Below are 13,553 nucleotides of genomic sequence, written 5' to 3' on the forward strand. Positions count from 1 at the left end.
ATACATGTCGCGGAGGCTATTACGGAACAACAGCTTTACAGTTTGCTACCCTTGTTGTTATCAATCTCGGCAAATTGATAGATATACTTTAAGCTTTATGGATTAGCAAAAGTTCCAGATGCCTGGATCCTCTGTTAACCCCGTTGACTAGTTCATTCGTGAGGCACCCTTTTTACTCAGTTTGAGAAACAGGAACACGCGCTCATCGTTATCTCTCGCACGCCACTGTCTACGTAAACGAGGTAAGGCGCGCGATGCAAGCATCACCTGTCAGGTCTATCAACTCCAAAGCTAAGCTTTGTGATACTTCCTGGCTGCTCCTGGACCACAGAAGCTAGCTGGTATGCTAGAAACGCTGCCGTTGCCACAACTCCCCAGGAGTACCATCAGGCACTGAACTTCTCGTGGTATTACCTTTATGGATTTCGCTGACATAGGCCTCGACTGGGGTTCCTAGAGTTAGACTAGAGCATCCACCGGAGGACACGGCAGTTAGAGCGTTGCCAAGGCAAAAGCATCCGGCAATGTCCGTCCGGCCTGACATACTGTTTCCTGGTGCATGTTTTTGCTTATCCTTCGTCATAAAATAACTCAAACAAGGCTTCTGGGAAAAATCATTCCCGTGTCGCTGATAACCTACAAGTCTTCGAGATCGGACGAATAGTAATGAAATCCTAAAGCGAGTCACAATGGAATCAACATCGGCAAACATAAACACCCTTGATCTACGGCACCGAATAACCGCTTATGAGCGGATATTCCACGCAAAACTGTCAGGTGCGGATGGAATGGACTCCAAGCATGTAAGACAATGTGGGCCCCGGAAGAAGTGAAGAAACAGTGGCAAAATACACGACCCAGCTGTTGTCGTATATTGAAGCAAAACCTCTGAGGGTTGAACTGTTGATGCAACCTTCGCGTTTTGGAGCTATTCAGCAGTGCACCACCGACAGAGTACACGATGGTACTGGTAGATCCGGAAGAGTAGACGATCAAAAATGGGTCCTGAAAGTGAACTCTTTCGAAAGACAATTCGCTTCGACCATTGGACTTTGAGACAAACTGAGAACCATTGGAATGCTTGACACGTATTTATGTGGCGGCGTGAGTTGTGCCTGTGAAATGAGAACTCTAAAGCCAGGTATCTTCTGCAGGCCTGCGGTGATCTCGGTCATCTTGCCCAGCAGAACGTTACGCTTCCTATTGTATAGAGTCGTGTCACTCATGAAGACCCAGCGAGGTGGAGTTTGCTGTAGTCTTGGAAGAACACCGGAAACACGACGGTTGGTGGAGCTTGAGGAGAATATGGCACCCAGGGCAGCATCCATATGTAAACCAGCCCGTTGACCTAAACTATCATATAAATCGCGCATTTACTTAGTCGTAAATACAAGGGCCAATATTGGTCATGGTTTTACATAGAATAAGAATACGAGGGAGAATATTAGGCGAATTGGTCGCCTTGCACTGGTAAACGTGCAACGTCTGTCTTACTGGGTACAGTGAACTATATTAAGTTACGCGTTTACTCGGGCAGTTTACACAGACTTACGGATAGTGCGGCGCTAGCTTCTGAAATAAGCTTTGGCCCCCTGAGCTGTCGGCTTTTGTGCCTCGGAGTTATGCAAACATACTTTTAGTCAATTAGTGCACCCCAACGAATGGCTTGAATTGTATTTACGCGAGAACCACGACTCAAGAGACAATAAGATAACGCTATGTTCGTCATGATACATAATCAACCCGACCCGGCGGCAAGATATTTCAACAATTCCTCCTTGAGAATCCTAAAGAAAGAGTTACCTCGATTAGAGTTTAAACCGACTTGATCCCGGACCACTTGTGATACCACGACGCGTATTACACTGTCGATCATAGCACGTCATACGAGTCAGTATCTCAAATCAGGAAATGTCGGTAACTTGGGAAAATGCGATGTTCAACACAGGGTCCACTATATCAAAGTCTATTTAACATAAAATGCAGTGCTTGATAATCCAGAGCAACAGGCAGTACAGAATGCAAGGCACCAGGAGCTACACAACTAATTTTCTTTCATTGATAATAGTTTTGGCCAGGTACTGTAATATTTTAGTATATTAAATAGAAATTGGTACTGTATTAAATTAAAGAATATATATGATAAGGCAGGAGTTATCTTAAGTAGACCATGTTGATGGAAAGCCCACCAGAATGCATAAGAGCAAGAGCCAAGACATGTGGGCCATATCTCCATATAACGTGGGTCGATTTTGATGATCTAAAGCTTGGGTGTTTTTTGTCAAGCAATACAATACGTGTAACCAGTTCCCACGTAACATAATACCAAAAGAACTACCTATATAAATCCAGGCAAACCCACTGATAGATTCCTTTATTATCTACTTAATAGCTCTCTGTATTTAACACTATTTTCATCTCCAATCTCTAAACGCCCATTAAGGTAGGTCCCTAACGACTAACATCACCCAGCTGCGATTAGTACTAACGACATAGCTAGACTCAGACACATACACAATGAAGCTGTCAGTTATTGGTCTCCTTTTCAGCCTAGTCGCCATGACCAACGCGCAGTGCTACAACTGCATTTATGCAAACGGTGCACCCTCATGCGACGCATGCCCCAGTGCTATTCCCAACGGATGTGGTGGCTGCATTGGCGGTTGCCCTGCTGCGGAGGGTGGAACTTCATCTAGTTACGACGTGGACTGTTAGAGCGGGTTGGTAATGAGACTGTTGTAAGGAGAACTGTTACATCACTTTGATTGTAGCAAGTTCGATTGATAAAATACGATCCGGACTTGTTCGAGAATAAAATTGAAGGAATAGTGAAGAATGTTTCCTAAAGAATAATATAAGACAAGTCACAAGACTGTGTTCGATACTTCATTGAATACCCAAACTCATCCAAATTTGCATGATGGCGGAAACACCTCTTCCATTCCTCAGCTCCAACTAGTTCGGTCCCTTCCAAGCGTTATTGTGTCGGTCTACTCAATTGGAAGCCGATTTCTCAAGGCACACATCTCCACTACGACATGGTGCATGGGACCCACTGACGTCGTTTTAGTCGGCCTTTTATGATGTCCGTTTTACAAGAACAGTCCTATACCTAGCACGTTGTCCGTCAAAGAGACTCGGTTCATCAAGCTTTTCGCCGCCCAGTTACCCAAGAGTTCTCCATATTCCCTATCAAAGCCATGGAAGTCTTTGCAGATGATAACTGTGATATCTTGCATCAGACAGTTGGAAGGACAAGGTGTTGATTTAGATGATTGGGTCCAGTGATACGCTTTCGAGTCATCTCCGCCATTAGATTTCAGCGACGTTTCGGCTTCGTAGAACAGAGGAAAGATGTCAAACCTATGGCCAGTGGCATCAGTTGCTCCTTTGAGCCTGCAGCTATGATTGCTCAAGTGCCTGCGATTAATCCCTGGATGATCGGGAACAACTATGTCACCAAGTTCCTGGCGCGGCAACCCTTTGTTCGGGTCCCAGATCCCCGGCGAGCCGTTGTCAAGGTAGAACACAAGACCGCATTATGTCAAAAGGCGGAATTTCCCTGATTGGTCCGCTTCGCCTCTTGTCAGCCCAAGCTCCATTGGTATCTAAGAAGACTGGCATGTCCTCCTTTTAGCATAGAATCAAAGCTCTCTAAAACATCTCTTATGTTCCTCTTTGATGTGACTACCACACATTGAATTGAAGCTTTCTCATAAGTTAATAATACGGCAGACCCACTATAACAAGATCGGCCTGAATTCCTCGGATCGTTGAGATAAGAAAATGACAAGGGGAAGCAAATAAATCAAGAGGACTTCGTAAACCATTTGTTAACTAACCTGTATACTATTCAAGTTGCCCCCAAGAAGTTCACTGGTTCAATAAGCTGCATAATTGCTTAAAGTTTCGGAGTTAGTGACACAACGGACATATCCTTACGGGCCTACCATCTAGTGAGTTCAATCTGACCAATCAGATGAGGCTGGGCTGCTCACAGCGCAACACTCACTGCTTACACTTTTCAGCCAGTTCTATATATGCATGAGGATAATTATAAAGAGAGCTAAGGATCTGTGCTGAAAATTCTATATCCGCGGATGCTTGATCGCTAAATGGTGTGTTTCGAACAAAGGAAGCAAAAGCAAACTGCCCTTCTGTGGCAGCTGTCGATTTTCGCCCTTGTGCAAAGTCCTTTAATACTATGGGTTAAAGCGTTTCTGGTTCAAAAAACCTCTTTGACACACGACGCAGGACGACCACCTTGTCTCGACTGGGCGTACGGTCGCCTAGGTTTGTCTAAGAATCTTTCCAAGAATGGGAGCCACTACAATCCCTGGGCAGAAGGCCGAAGCACATTGAGAGTCTATTATCCAGTGGAATGCGATCAGCGAACGACTGCAAAGGCAAGTATCGGATCATCTTTGCGGCTGATTATGAGTGGCTGAAGTGACTTGCATGAGGCCTGGAATGTGAAATGAATAGTGTTGGTTTGGTTGGTTGTGATAGGCGAAGGATATGACTACAGTGGGGTTATGCCATTTTTTCCGTTTGCAGAGGTGATGATAGACCATCTTAGACATTATTTGCGGCTGAGACTGGCCTGCACGAGACAATCATTTCTCGAGCAAAATGTTATCTCAGCGCCACAATACTTGGGCTTTTTACAACAAGTAAGAGGAGAGGGCCCAGTCCCAGACAACAGCTAAAACCTTATATGGACAGAATACGAACGGAAGAATCGAGAGTGGCAAGCTGAAAGCCCAGAAGAGGTCAAAATGAATGAATCTAGACCAGCCTGCCCTCGTATAAATATCTAAAAGTTAGTGAACGGGATGCAGTAGCTGTGCGGTGTAACAAGTGGAATCCCATTGGTATGTGACTGCTTCTGCTGCTACTGTTAACAGAGAGAAAGTATGCTCTACTATCTTCACAAAACATACCAAACCGTAATACATAAGTAAACAATATCTTGCCCGCATTTTGTTGCTTAATGCTCTCACTATCACTTAACATAATATTATACAACTGGTACTATAAATCACTACACTCAATATGTCAACTTCTGCTGATGCGACCTGGGAAGCGTTTAAGCCCTTGGCCCAGCAACTCCTCAACAGCCTCGGCCGCGTGACAGCATTGGATCAAGATGCAGTCACTGCGACCTTGCAGTCCGCCTTTCTGTCGACTCCCTCCATGTCTAGTCTCCAGGCCTACTTCAAAAGCCCTGTCCAGAGTCAAGCAACTTGTACATTTGATGGGATTGATCTTACGGAGACGATTGAGCATATGGGGAATGCGGCTATAGCTGCTCACATTGCCGACCTCGACTTAGGCTATGGCTTCAAGGCTATGTCACACCGTGTATGCTCTGCCACCAGAAGGGTGTCTTTTTTTGAACTAATATGTCAATAGGATCTTGCTATTAAGGTCCCTGAGGAAAAATTCAACACTATAATGCCCTGTGTCTTTGCCGACCACATCAACGATCAGCTCAATGCTGACGGTTTGGAATCCCTGAGAGTTCTTAAGCAAACACCCCTTCTGGTCGAAGCCTATAAGAATCTCATAATCGATCCAAAGTTCAACCCCTTCGGAGCCCGTGGTGACCTTCATTTCGGAATGACCTGTCTTTTTGTTTATGAATACTTCGTCCAAGGTCCAGGTTTCACGTTGAGTGAAAAGACGACTGGAAGTCAGGGCGTTGCCATCATGCAAGCGTGGAAGAAGAGCCATCCTCTACCCACTGGCCCGGATGAGATTTCAGGCCCTGCTTCAGTAGTGAAAGACCTTACTCCATCGCAGGTGACGGTCCTGGCCATCTCATATCTCCCAAGTGCTACTTTTTCTCCAAATGGTAAAGCCAGCGCAACCATCCAGGACTATGCTCTTGCTATGCAAAACGCCAATTTGGTACCCCGCGAGACACCAACTGCCGTTCCAATGCCCAGCGAAGACATAGATATGATGATCACTACCAAAACTATCTTCTCTGGCGCCAATGTGTCATATTATTACTCTACAAGCTACACACTTTGGTACCAGTGGATGGTTACTATCAACGATAACAGCACCGGTAACTTTTGGATAAACGGTATTGTAGCTGCGGCTGGCCAAACCGAGACGACCAGCAAAAGTGGGATAATCGAGACTAACAGGCGAATGCTTCCTGATACGGAGCGCACTACGATCTACGGGACGGACCTTGTCAATTGGTACCACGCAAATGAGGAGGCGGCCTTTCTGAAAAGCGGCCTCTCATTTGACAATACAGTTGTCACCGATGACGATGGTCCAAGCGGGAGCTGCTTCGTGCCTGGAACCTTGGTGGAGACTTCCAAAGGTCCCGTGGCGATAGAAACACTCCACGAGAACGATGCTATCCTTACACTCAGTGGGGCTCAGCGTCAGTGGGGCCTCTGCAGTGACGAGGTCGTGAAGAGTGCTGCACCTGGGACTCTCTACGGCTTCAATGGTAGAAACGCCTTTTTCACCTCTGGGCACCCGTTTCATACGACAACGGGTATTCGCGCCATTGACCCCTCCCTTGCGCGGATAGAGAACCCGTGGTTGGATGTTGGTACACTTAGGGTTGGACATCAGTTGCTGCGTTTGAACCCTGCTAAGACAGGATACGATTTGGAGACCATTACAGCCATTTCAGCCGTTCCAAGCAATGCGACCTCAGTCTACGGCGTGCATTTGAGACAAGGCCTCAGAAGCTATCATGCTAATGGTTACCTTGTGGCGCTAAACTATCCGGAGATCACTGCAGCGGCGATCGGCAAGCAGCTTCAGGCCATTCCGAAGCAACAGAGACTTCAAATGCTTCGAAGCTTTGCAGATCTCAAGCCGCTTTTCGCTCGTTTTGGAGCAGGTACAGTGGTAGACCGTCTGGCCCAAGAAGTACACTCTTTGAAGCCCCTGGCATACGGCGGTCGACAAGTCAATCCCAATGGCATTCTCAGCCGAGATCTTCACAGGACATACTCAATGAGGCATCGTGACCAAAACACTGCCCTAGGGACTGTGGAATTGCGTTCTGGAATCTTGCACGTCGATGGTGCAAGGGTTCCTCAAGTAGACATGCATGGAGCCGCTCTTGCTTGGAGCCGACAGCGACCTGACCACAGCTGGGAGCATGCTCACTGTGAATTTGTGAGCTCTGGTAATCGTGCGTCTGGCTTTCTAGTTCATACTTCCGATGAATCCCCCGAAGGTAATGAAGCATCGCTTAAGAATCAAGACGTCATTCCTTTTGTTCTTAATGCAGCGTCTACTGTAAATCCGTCAGTTTTTCCAGCTTTAGCGGATAAAGGCGCAACACAAAGTGAGCCAGGTTCGGTTAACTTGGAAATGATCTCATCTCCAGTAACAATGCAAATGGCTTCAGCTGCTCCTGGCTCGACAACTCCTCCATATCTTTACGACTTCACTTATCCACTATTCTACGATCCAAATCCTACTACAGCTGGAGTGGCTCCTAACTGTGTGCTCCCTTGTGGAACACTACTACTTCCAACAAATGCGAACTACCATTCTTCGTGGCCTCAGATGCAAATTGAGGAATTTGAGTTGGTCAAGAATGCAATGAAAGAGTCAGTAACCAAAGAGTTTCCTGATTCGAGCAAAATTAATGTTACCAACTTTGGGGAAATATACACGTGCACAATATCTTACAATAAGGACAGCGAAGAGGTTCATACATACGAGCTTGAGACTCCCGAGATGATCATTGGCTGCTCTGACGAATATCAGACCTGGAAATCGAGACCAGACCCCAGCGATGACACGCCTCTGCCTGGGAAAAATCTCCACTTCACGCAGCAACTTGGTATGTCAGAAAGCTTCTCCATAGAAAGGCTATACAAGTCCCTACAGATCGTGGTATCGACGAGTGGTGAGAGTCTGACAGGCTGCATTTTCCCGTACGACCCGGAGGCAGATGGAAATCGTGGTGCACCGCTAGCAATAACAAGTCAATCTTCGTCGAACCTTGTGTGGCACCCGATACCACTCTCAGAACCTCCTCCGGCTTTGACATCAGGCATAGATACATTGCAACTGAACGTTGAGCAATCTATCTTGCCCATCAGTGTCGAAGCTGTCCCACCGCTGATCAACGATAGTCCTAGTGCGATTACTGCATTTCTAGCGCAGCATCAAGACTCCGCCACACAGCTTACTGCTCTGATAAATCTGCCTTACAACGCGCCCGCCATCAACCAAGACGTACAAACTATGATGGTCCAGGTCATGCAGTATCACATGGACTCAGCCGACCGCGAGATGTTCTTTGGAATAACAGCAAAACCTGACGGTTTGGACCCATCATTAGGTGCCCAACTGGACAGTGAAGTGTCCAAGTGGATTCAGACTCAATATGCACCGGCATATATTTGCCAGATGATGACTACCAATGATGCCAATATTGGAACTCAGTATCGCTTTACGAACAAGGAAATCAAAAGAATTAACTATTGGTGGAGCGGCAAGGGACCAGGATGTCTTGCGGCAGACCCAAATTACAAGTTACTTGACCGGGCAGTCCAGCGCTGGGTCACGAGAGATACCTATGAGCTAGTCAAGACACTTTGGAATGGAGGCACAGGAAGTGACGGTGCCATCTGGTCAGACCTTCTGTACGACAAGATCGTTAGCGACCCGAGATTGTTTGCAGAGTTGCAAAACTCAGACGCACAGAATGTAGGTCCCTGCTGCATTTTATATTCACCTACATATGAGAAGCTAATATCATAAAATAGGGAACTGCGCAATTGACCAAGATTTGCAGTAGTAAGTTACCTGTATCATGCGTCAACTTTTGCTTACACATTCTGTAGTGATGGATGCTTTGGACAATGGACATCAAAAGACCAGGGATTTATCATCGTCTTCTCTACCGCCACTTCCATTACCGCCTCCACCCTCTACAGGCAAATCGGCTCCCTCTTCCCAGCCTGCAACTTCAGCTCCACCAGTAGCACAAGCTGTAACGCCAACTGGAGATGCGTCGTCAAACCCACCCAGTATGCCGACGGGAACAACTACAACATCAAAGACTATCACCATCACCGACACAAACGCTAACCTTCTATCACTGAAGGTCCTTGCATCCGTGAGGGCCGAGAGCTGGAGCCAACAGTTCTGGGGCATAAGCCAAATGACCGACGAGATGGTCAGAGTGGTTGAGTCGCAGTGGCTTTCCGAGCTGATTCAAGAACTGCTCCTTGGACTCTTGGCCAAGGACCAACAACTTACAAACGAGGTTCTGAAGAACATAATGCAAGATATAGCCGACGCTGAAGCAAAGGACACGTCTTGGGCGGCGCAGAGTACAGAGCTGAAAATGCAACAGTTATTTCTCGAGTTCTCTGGTTCGCTTCCCAATTTCATGGACGCCTTATGCATGGCAGGGAGCGCAGCTAAAAAGGGCGCCAAGAACATCTACGACTACGTACGTGGCGTACAGAGGGCTGGTGTGGCAGCCGATGCAGCAGTCGAAAACGTCATTCCTGTTCCAGACTCCAAAGCAAAACTATCAGAAGGTGGTAAGAAAGCTTTATGGAGCGTGGTGGGAATTGTGGCCTTATATTGCGCCGCCAATAACATGAGTGGCCAATGGAGTGATAGTGACACGGCCAGCCGAGGTCTCATGGTCACCACAGTTGTAGGAAGCTGCCTACAGCTTTTGGAACTTGGAGCCAATGCTTGGGAAGCTTTTTTACGAATGGGAAGTGGCCTCTACTCTAATACGAGCCAGATGATGATGGCCCGATCCCTAGACACCTATCTAGGTAACACAATGACCACTAAAGCCATGATCCTAGACTCGAGCGCCGAAGGAGGCGGATCCCTGAACCCGAAATCTTTCAAACAGAAGTTCGTTGATAAGAATACAAGGGTCGTGGTGGAGATGGATCACCTTGGTGCGGCAGGGAATGTAGGAGATGGCGACTTGCAGAGTCTGATCAAGAATTCTTCAACAGTGGTCAAGTGGCGCCAAGGCTTCAATTTTGCGAGAACAGTGCTGGCTTGGCTCGGTTACGTTGCTGCTGTTGCTGTAGTCATCTTTATGACTTGGGAATTGATCCAGGATTGGTCATCAATGAGCCAAGGCCAGAAGATTTTCTCAACCATCCAACTTGTTTTGGCAGCTATAGAGGGAGGCCTGGGAGGGGCTATTGTTGTGGTAAGCTACTCCTAATCATCCCCGTTCTCCTATCTGGAGGTCCTTTTTCTAATTTGAGCACAGCTTGCCGCAGGGTGGGCGGTCGTGACCATATTCGGAGCCAGTACAGCAGCAGCGGGATTCGGGTCTGCAATAGCATTTTGTTGTACCGCATTTGCTGCCGCAGGTCCCGTACTGGCCGTGTAAGTTACCTTCCACCTCGAGCTTCTTGATCTGGCATTCTGACTTCTTCAAACAGGCTTGCAGTCATCGTCCTCGTTGTCTTTTTCATCTGGCAGTCGAAGCAACCGGCACCGCCTACTCCTGTCGAGCAATGGCTCAATACAACAGGCAAGGCATGGGCAGACAATGTCAACATGCCAGACTGCCCCATAGACGTCAGTTTAAGCCCAACGTCTGTGGAGTCTTCAGAAAGCACCCAGACCATATCGCTCGCTGTCACAAACACGGGACCGACCGCAGCTGTTATCCAAAGCCTCAGCTTCCAGTTCTCGACTGGGCCAGAGGATAGTGCTCTTTTTTATAATGAGTACACATTTGCCTCTGCTTCCACTAGTGGTACTGCAGGAACCGCTAATATGCAGACAACTAACAACAGTGTGACTATGACAATACGGAATGTAGCGAGCGATACTAGTGCGAAAAATAATGCGATGAACACTACTTTGACGTTCGCCGGGCCTTCGGTTCAGGATAAGGTGTCCCTGGAGTATTATAACAACATCACATTTGCAGCTAGTGATACGATCACAGTGCAGTTGAGCGGTAAGATCTGGTCGGCTGCAGGGCAACAAGCCTCTATTGTTATCAGCTTAGGCTGGAATGATGATAGCTGGAATAATACATTGTTCCTGCAGCGTAGTTCTGCACCATGAAAACGAAACTCGGGTCACAGAATAGCTTTAGAGTCAGAAAATTAATCGAAGCATGTTGGTGGACTATACCTATTTAGGAAGTGCGAAACGCATCTTTACTCCGATTACCAACTCGCACTTGTCAAACAACCGGCTGTTTGCCGGCGGCACGTGCTGTATCTCCAAATGTAACCAAGCCATGTCTGTTACAAGCTTTTCAAGCAGGTATTTAACTGAGTAATAAACACAAGTTATACCGACAGTCTGATCATACACTCTGAACATCCCACAAAGATTACCACTCTCTTCCATGCATCTTGATCGTCACAGACCTTTAATTCAACACAACAATATGACGCAGCGACCTTTAACTCTATTCAACCAGGACCTTCTCCATGAAGCATCATACGTCCACGAAGAATGGGTTCAAGCAGCGTCTGGCAAAACCTTTGTCATCACTGATCCCGGCAGCGGCATTGTTTGGGCTACTTGTCCTGATAATGCTGCTGAAGATGTCAACAACGCAGTCCAATCTTCTTACAGGGGATTTCTTGAGTACAGAGGGTTCACTGCACGCAAAAGAGCCCAGCTGCTACTAGAATGGCATCGCTTGATTGCCGAGGCTAAAGAAGACCTTGCAAAGCTTCTTACCTACGAAACTGGAAAGCCTCTTGCTGAATCACGTGGAGAAATCGACTATTCTCTAGGCTTCGCTTGGTGGTTTGCTGGCGAAGCTGAACGAATCCAAGGCACAATTGGGGCGTCCAGCAATGCAGAAAGAAGAGTGCTTACGATCAAGCAACCCATTGGTGTGACTGTTGCTCTAGTCCCATGGAACTTCCCTATTGCCATGATTATGAGAAAGGCCAGCGCAGCCTTTGCTGCCGGCTGCTCTATGATTGTCAAACCGTCACCCGAAACACCTCTGTCTTGCTTGGCCCTAGCGGATCTAGCCACCAGAGCTGGATTCCCAGCAGGCACATTCAACGTCCTAACGACCTCTTTGGAAAATACCCCTGGCCTTTCCGAGGCTTTATGTACTCATCCTTTAGTCGCCAAGGTAACTTTCACCGGCAGCACTAGGGTGGGCAAGATTGTTGCTGGTCTTTGTGCTCAGGGCCTTAAAAAGTGCACACTGGAGCTTGGTGGAAACTGTCCTGTTATTGTCTTTGATGATGCTGGCATTGACCAAGCCATCGACCAAATCATGACATTGAAGTGGAGGAATGCGGGACAAGCATGTATTACGGCAAACCGAGTATATGTTCAAGCCGGCGTCTACGAGAAATTTGCCGCTGCCTTCTCCGGGAAGACCAGCAAGTTCAAGACAGGTCACGGCGCTGATCCCGCCAATAACTTCGGAGCTGTCACTACGCTTGTCGGTCTTCAAAAGGCTGAATCACAGGTCAAGAATGCTCTTGAAAACGGGGCTAAGCTCAGAACTGGATCAGGAAAACCACTTGTGATATCTTCCTCGGGAGAGAGCAGCCAGTTCATGGAGCCAGTTGTTCTTACTGGAATGACACAGGATATGCAGATGGCCAAAGAAGAGACATTTGGTCCAGTTTGTGGCCTTTTCAAGTTCGAAACAGAAGAACAGGTTGTCAAGTGGGCCAATGACACTAGCCTGGGTCTTGCAAGTTATGTCTTTACCAAAAACTCGGACCGTTTGTGGAGGTTGTTTGAGGATCTAGAGGCAGGCATGATCGGCTTAGTAAGTAGAAGCAGTCTAATTCAATGTTACTGTCCCCGAGAAACTGACATACTATAGAATACAGGAAATGGCTCTGCCGCGGAGAGTCCCTTTGGAGGTATCAAGCAATCCGGTTACGGAAAGGAAAGTGGCAAAGATGTTGCTGTAGCAGAATATCTTGTCGAGAAAACTGGGACTTTGACAGTCATGTGATAGTTTTAATGGGTGACGGAGAATGGTATGATGCGCTGGATATGGGTCGCGTAGTTATATATTTTCTATACCTAGTTTGGACTCGAATAAAGTTGATAGGAAAAAAGGCGTACCCGATTGTCTAGAGATCCAGTAAGCTCGGCGGAAGTTCCCATCTGTTCCTCCTGACATGGTCATGCAATGACATTGTCGTGATCTGGTATTTGAAGGAAGAGGATAGCAAGAAGTTAAAACATCGTTTTCTATGGATATACCCTTGAATTGTACAGCTCATCTAAGGATTTTCATACGATTATACTCGTTTTCTTAACTTCTATGCCCATAAAAGCGCTCAGCTAACACCCTCTATAAATTAAAAGAATTCATCGAAGACTCTCCAAAGCTGCCCAGTATAGATTGCATTCTCTATTAAACCGTGAAATATTAACTATTAATGCGTTGAATATAACTCTTTATACAACTTAGCTTACTACCGTACCTTCTGAGTGTGAGCGTTATTATTCTCAAACCGAGATTATTTATAAGTACATAAAAATAGCTCAAGAGGCCATTCCGAGTTTTATAACATCAGTCAATAATATCATCTCACAAGGGTTCATAG

General features: G+C 46.8%; 2 protein-coding genes across 2 annotated transcripts; both read left to right on the forward strand.

Moving 5' to 3' along the window:
- The first annotated feature begins 2,397 nt into the window (after positions 1 to 2,397).
- On the forward strand, positions 2,398 to 2,755 carry FOBCDRAFT_228666 (uncharacterized protein). Its single transcript, XM_031189228.3, has 2 exons — positions 2,398 to 2,443; positions 2,501 to 2,755. The coding sequence occupies exon 2, from the start codon at positions 2,518 to 2,520 to the stop codon at positions 2,713 to 2,715; it is 198 nt and encodes a 65-aa protein (XP_031036493.2). The 5' UTR covers positions 2,398 to 2,443; positions 2,501 to 2,517; the 3' UTR covers positions 2,716 to 2,755.
- A 2,300-nt stretch (positions 2,756 to 5,055) lies between these two features.
- FOBCDRAFT_242287 (uncharacterized protein) lies at positions 5,056 to 12,952 on the forward strand (the record flags this gene model as incomplete). Its single annotated transcript, XM_059610471.1, has 11 exons — positions 5,056 to 5,364; positions 5,416 to 7,834; positions 8,054 to 8,706; positions 8,766 to 8,796; positions 8,844 to 9,797; positions 9,831 to 10,192; positions 10,256 to 10,374; positions 10,431 to 10,957; positions 11,145 to 11,271; positions 11,377 to 12,760; positions 12,818 to 12,952. 11 exons carry the CDS (start codon positions 5,056 to 5,058, stop codon positions 12,950 to 12,952), a joined length of 7,020 nt encoding a protein of 2,339 aa, XP_059467714.1.
- Between the last annotated feature and the right edge of the window lie 601 nt (positions 12,953 to 13,553).

The sequence above is a fragment of the Fusarium oxysporum genome, chromosome VIII (assembly GCF_013085055.1).
Source record: "Fusarium oxysporum Fo47 chromosome VIII, complete sequence".
NCBI classification, from domain to species: domain Eukaryota; kingdom Fungi; phylum Ascomycota; class Sordariomycetes; order Hypocreales; family Nectriaceae; genus Fusarium; species Fusarium oxysporum.

Excerpts from the sequence above, each read along its gene's own strand:
- FOBCDRAFT_228666 (XM_031189228.3), top strand. The coding sequence starts at position 2,518 with ATGAAGCTGTCAGTTATTGGTCTCCTTTTCAGCCTAGTCGCCATGACC.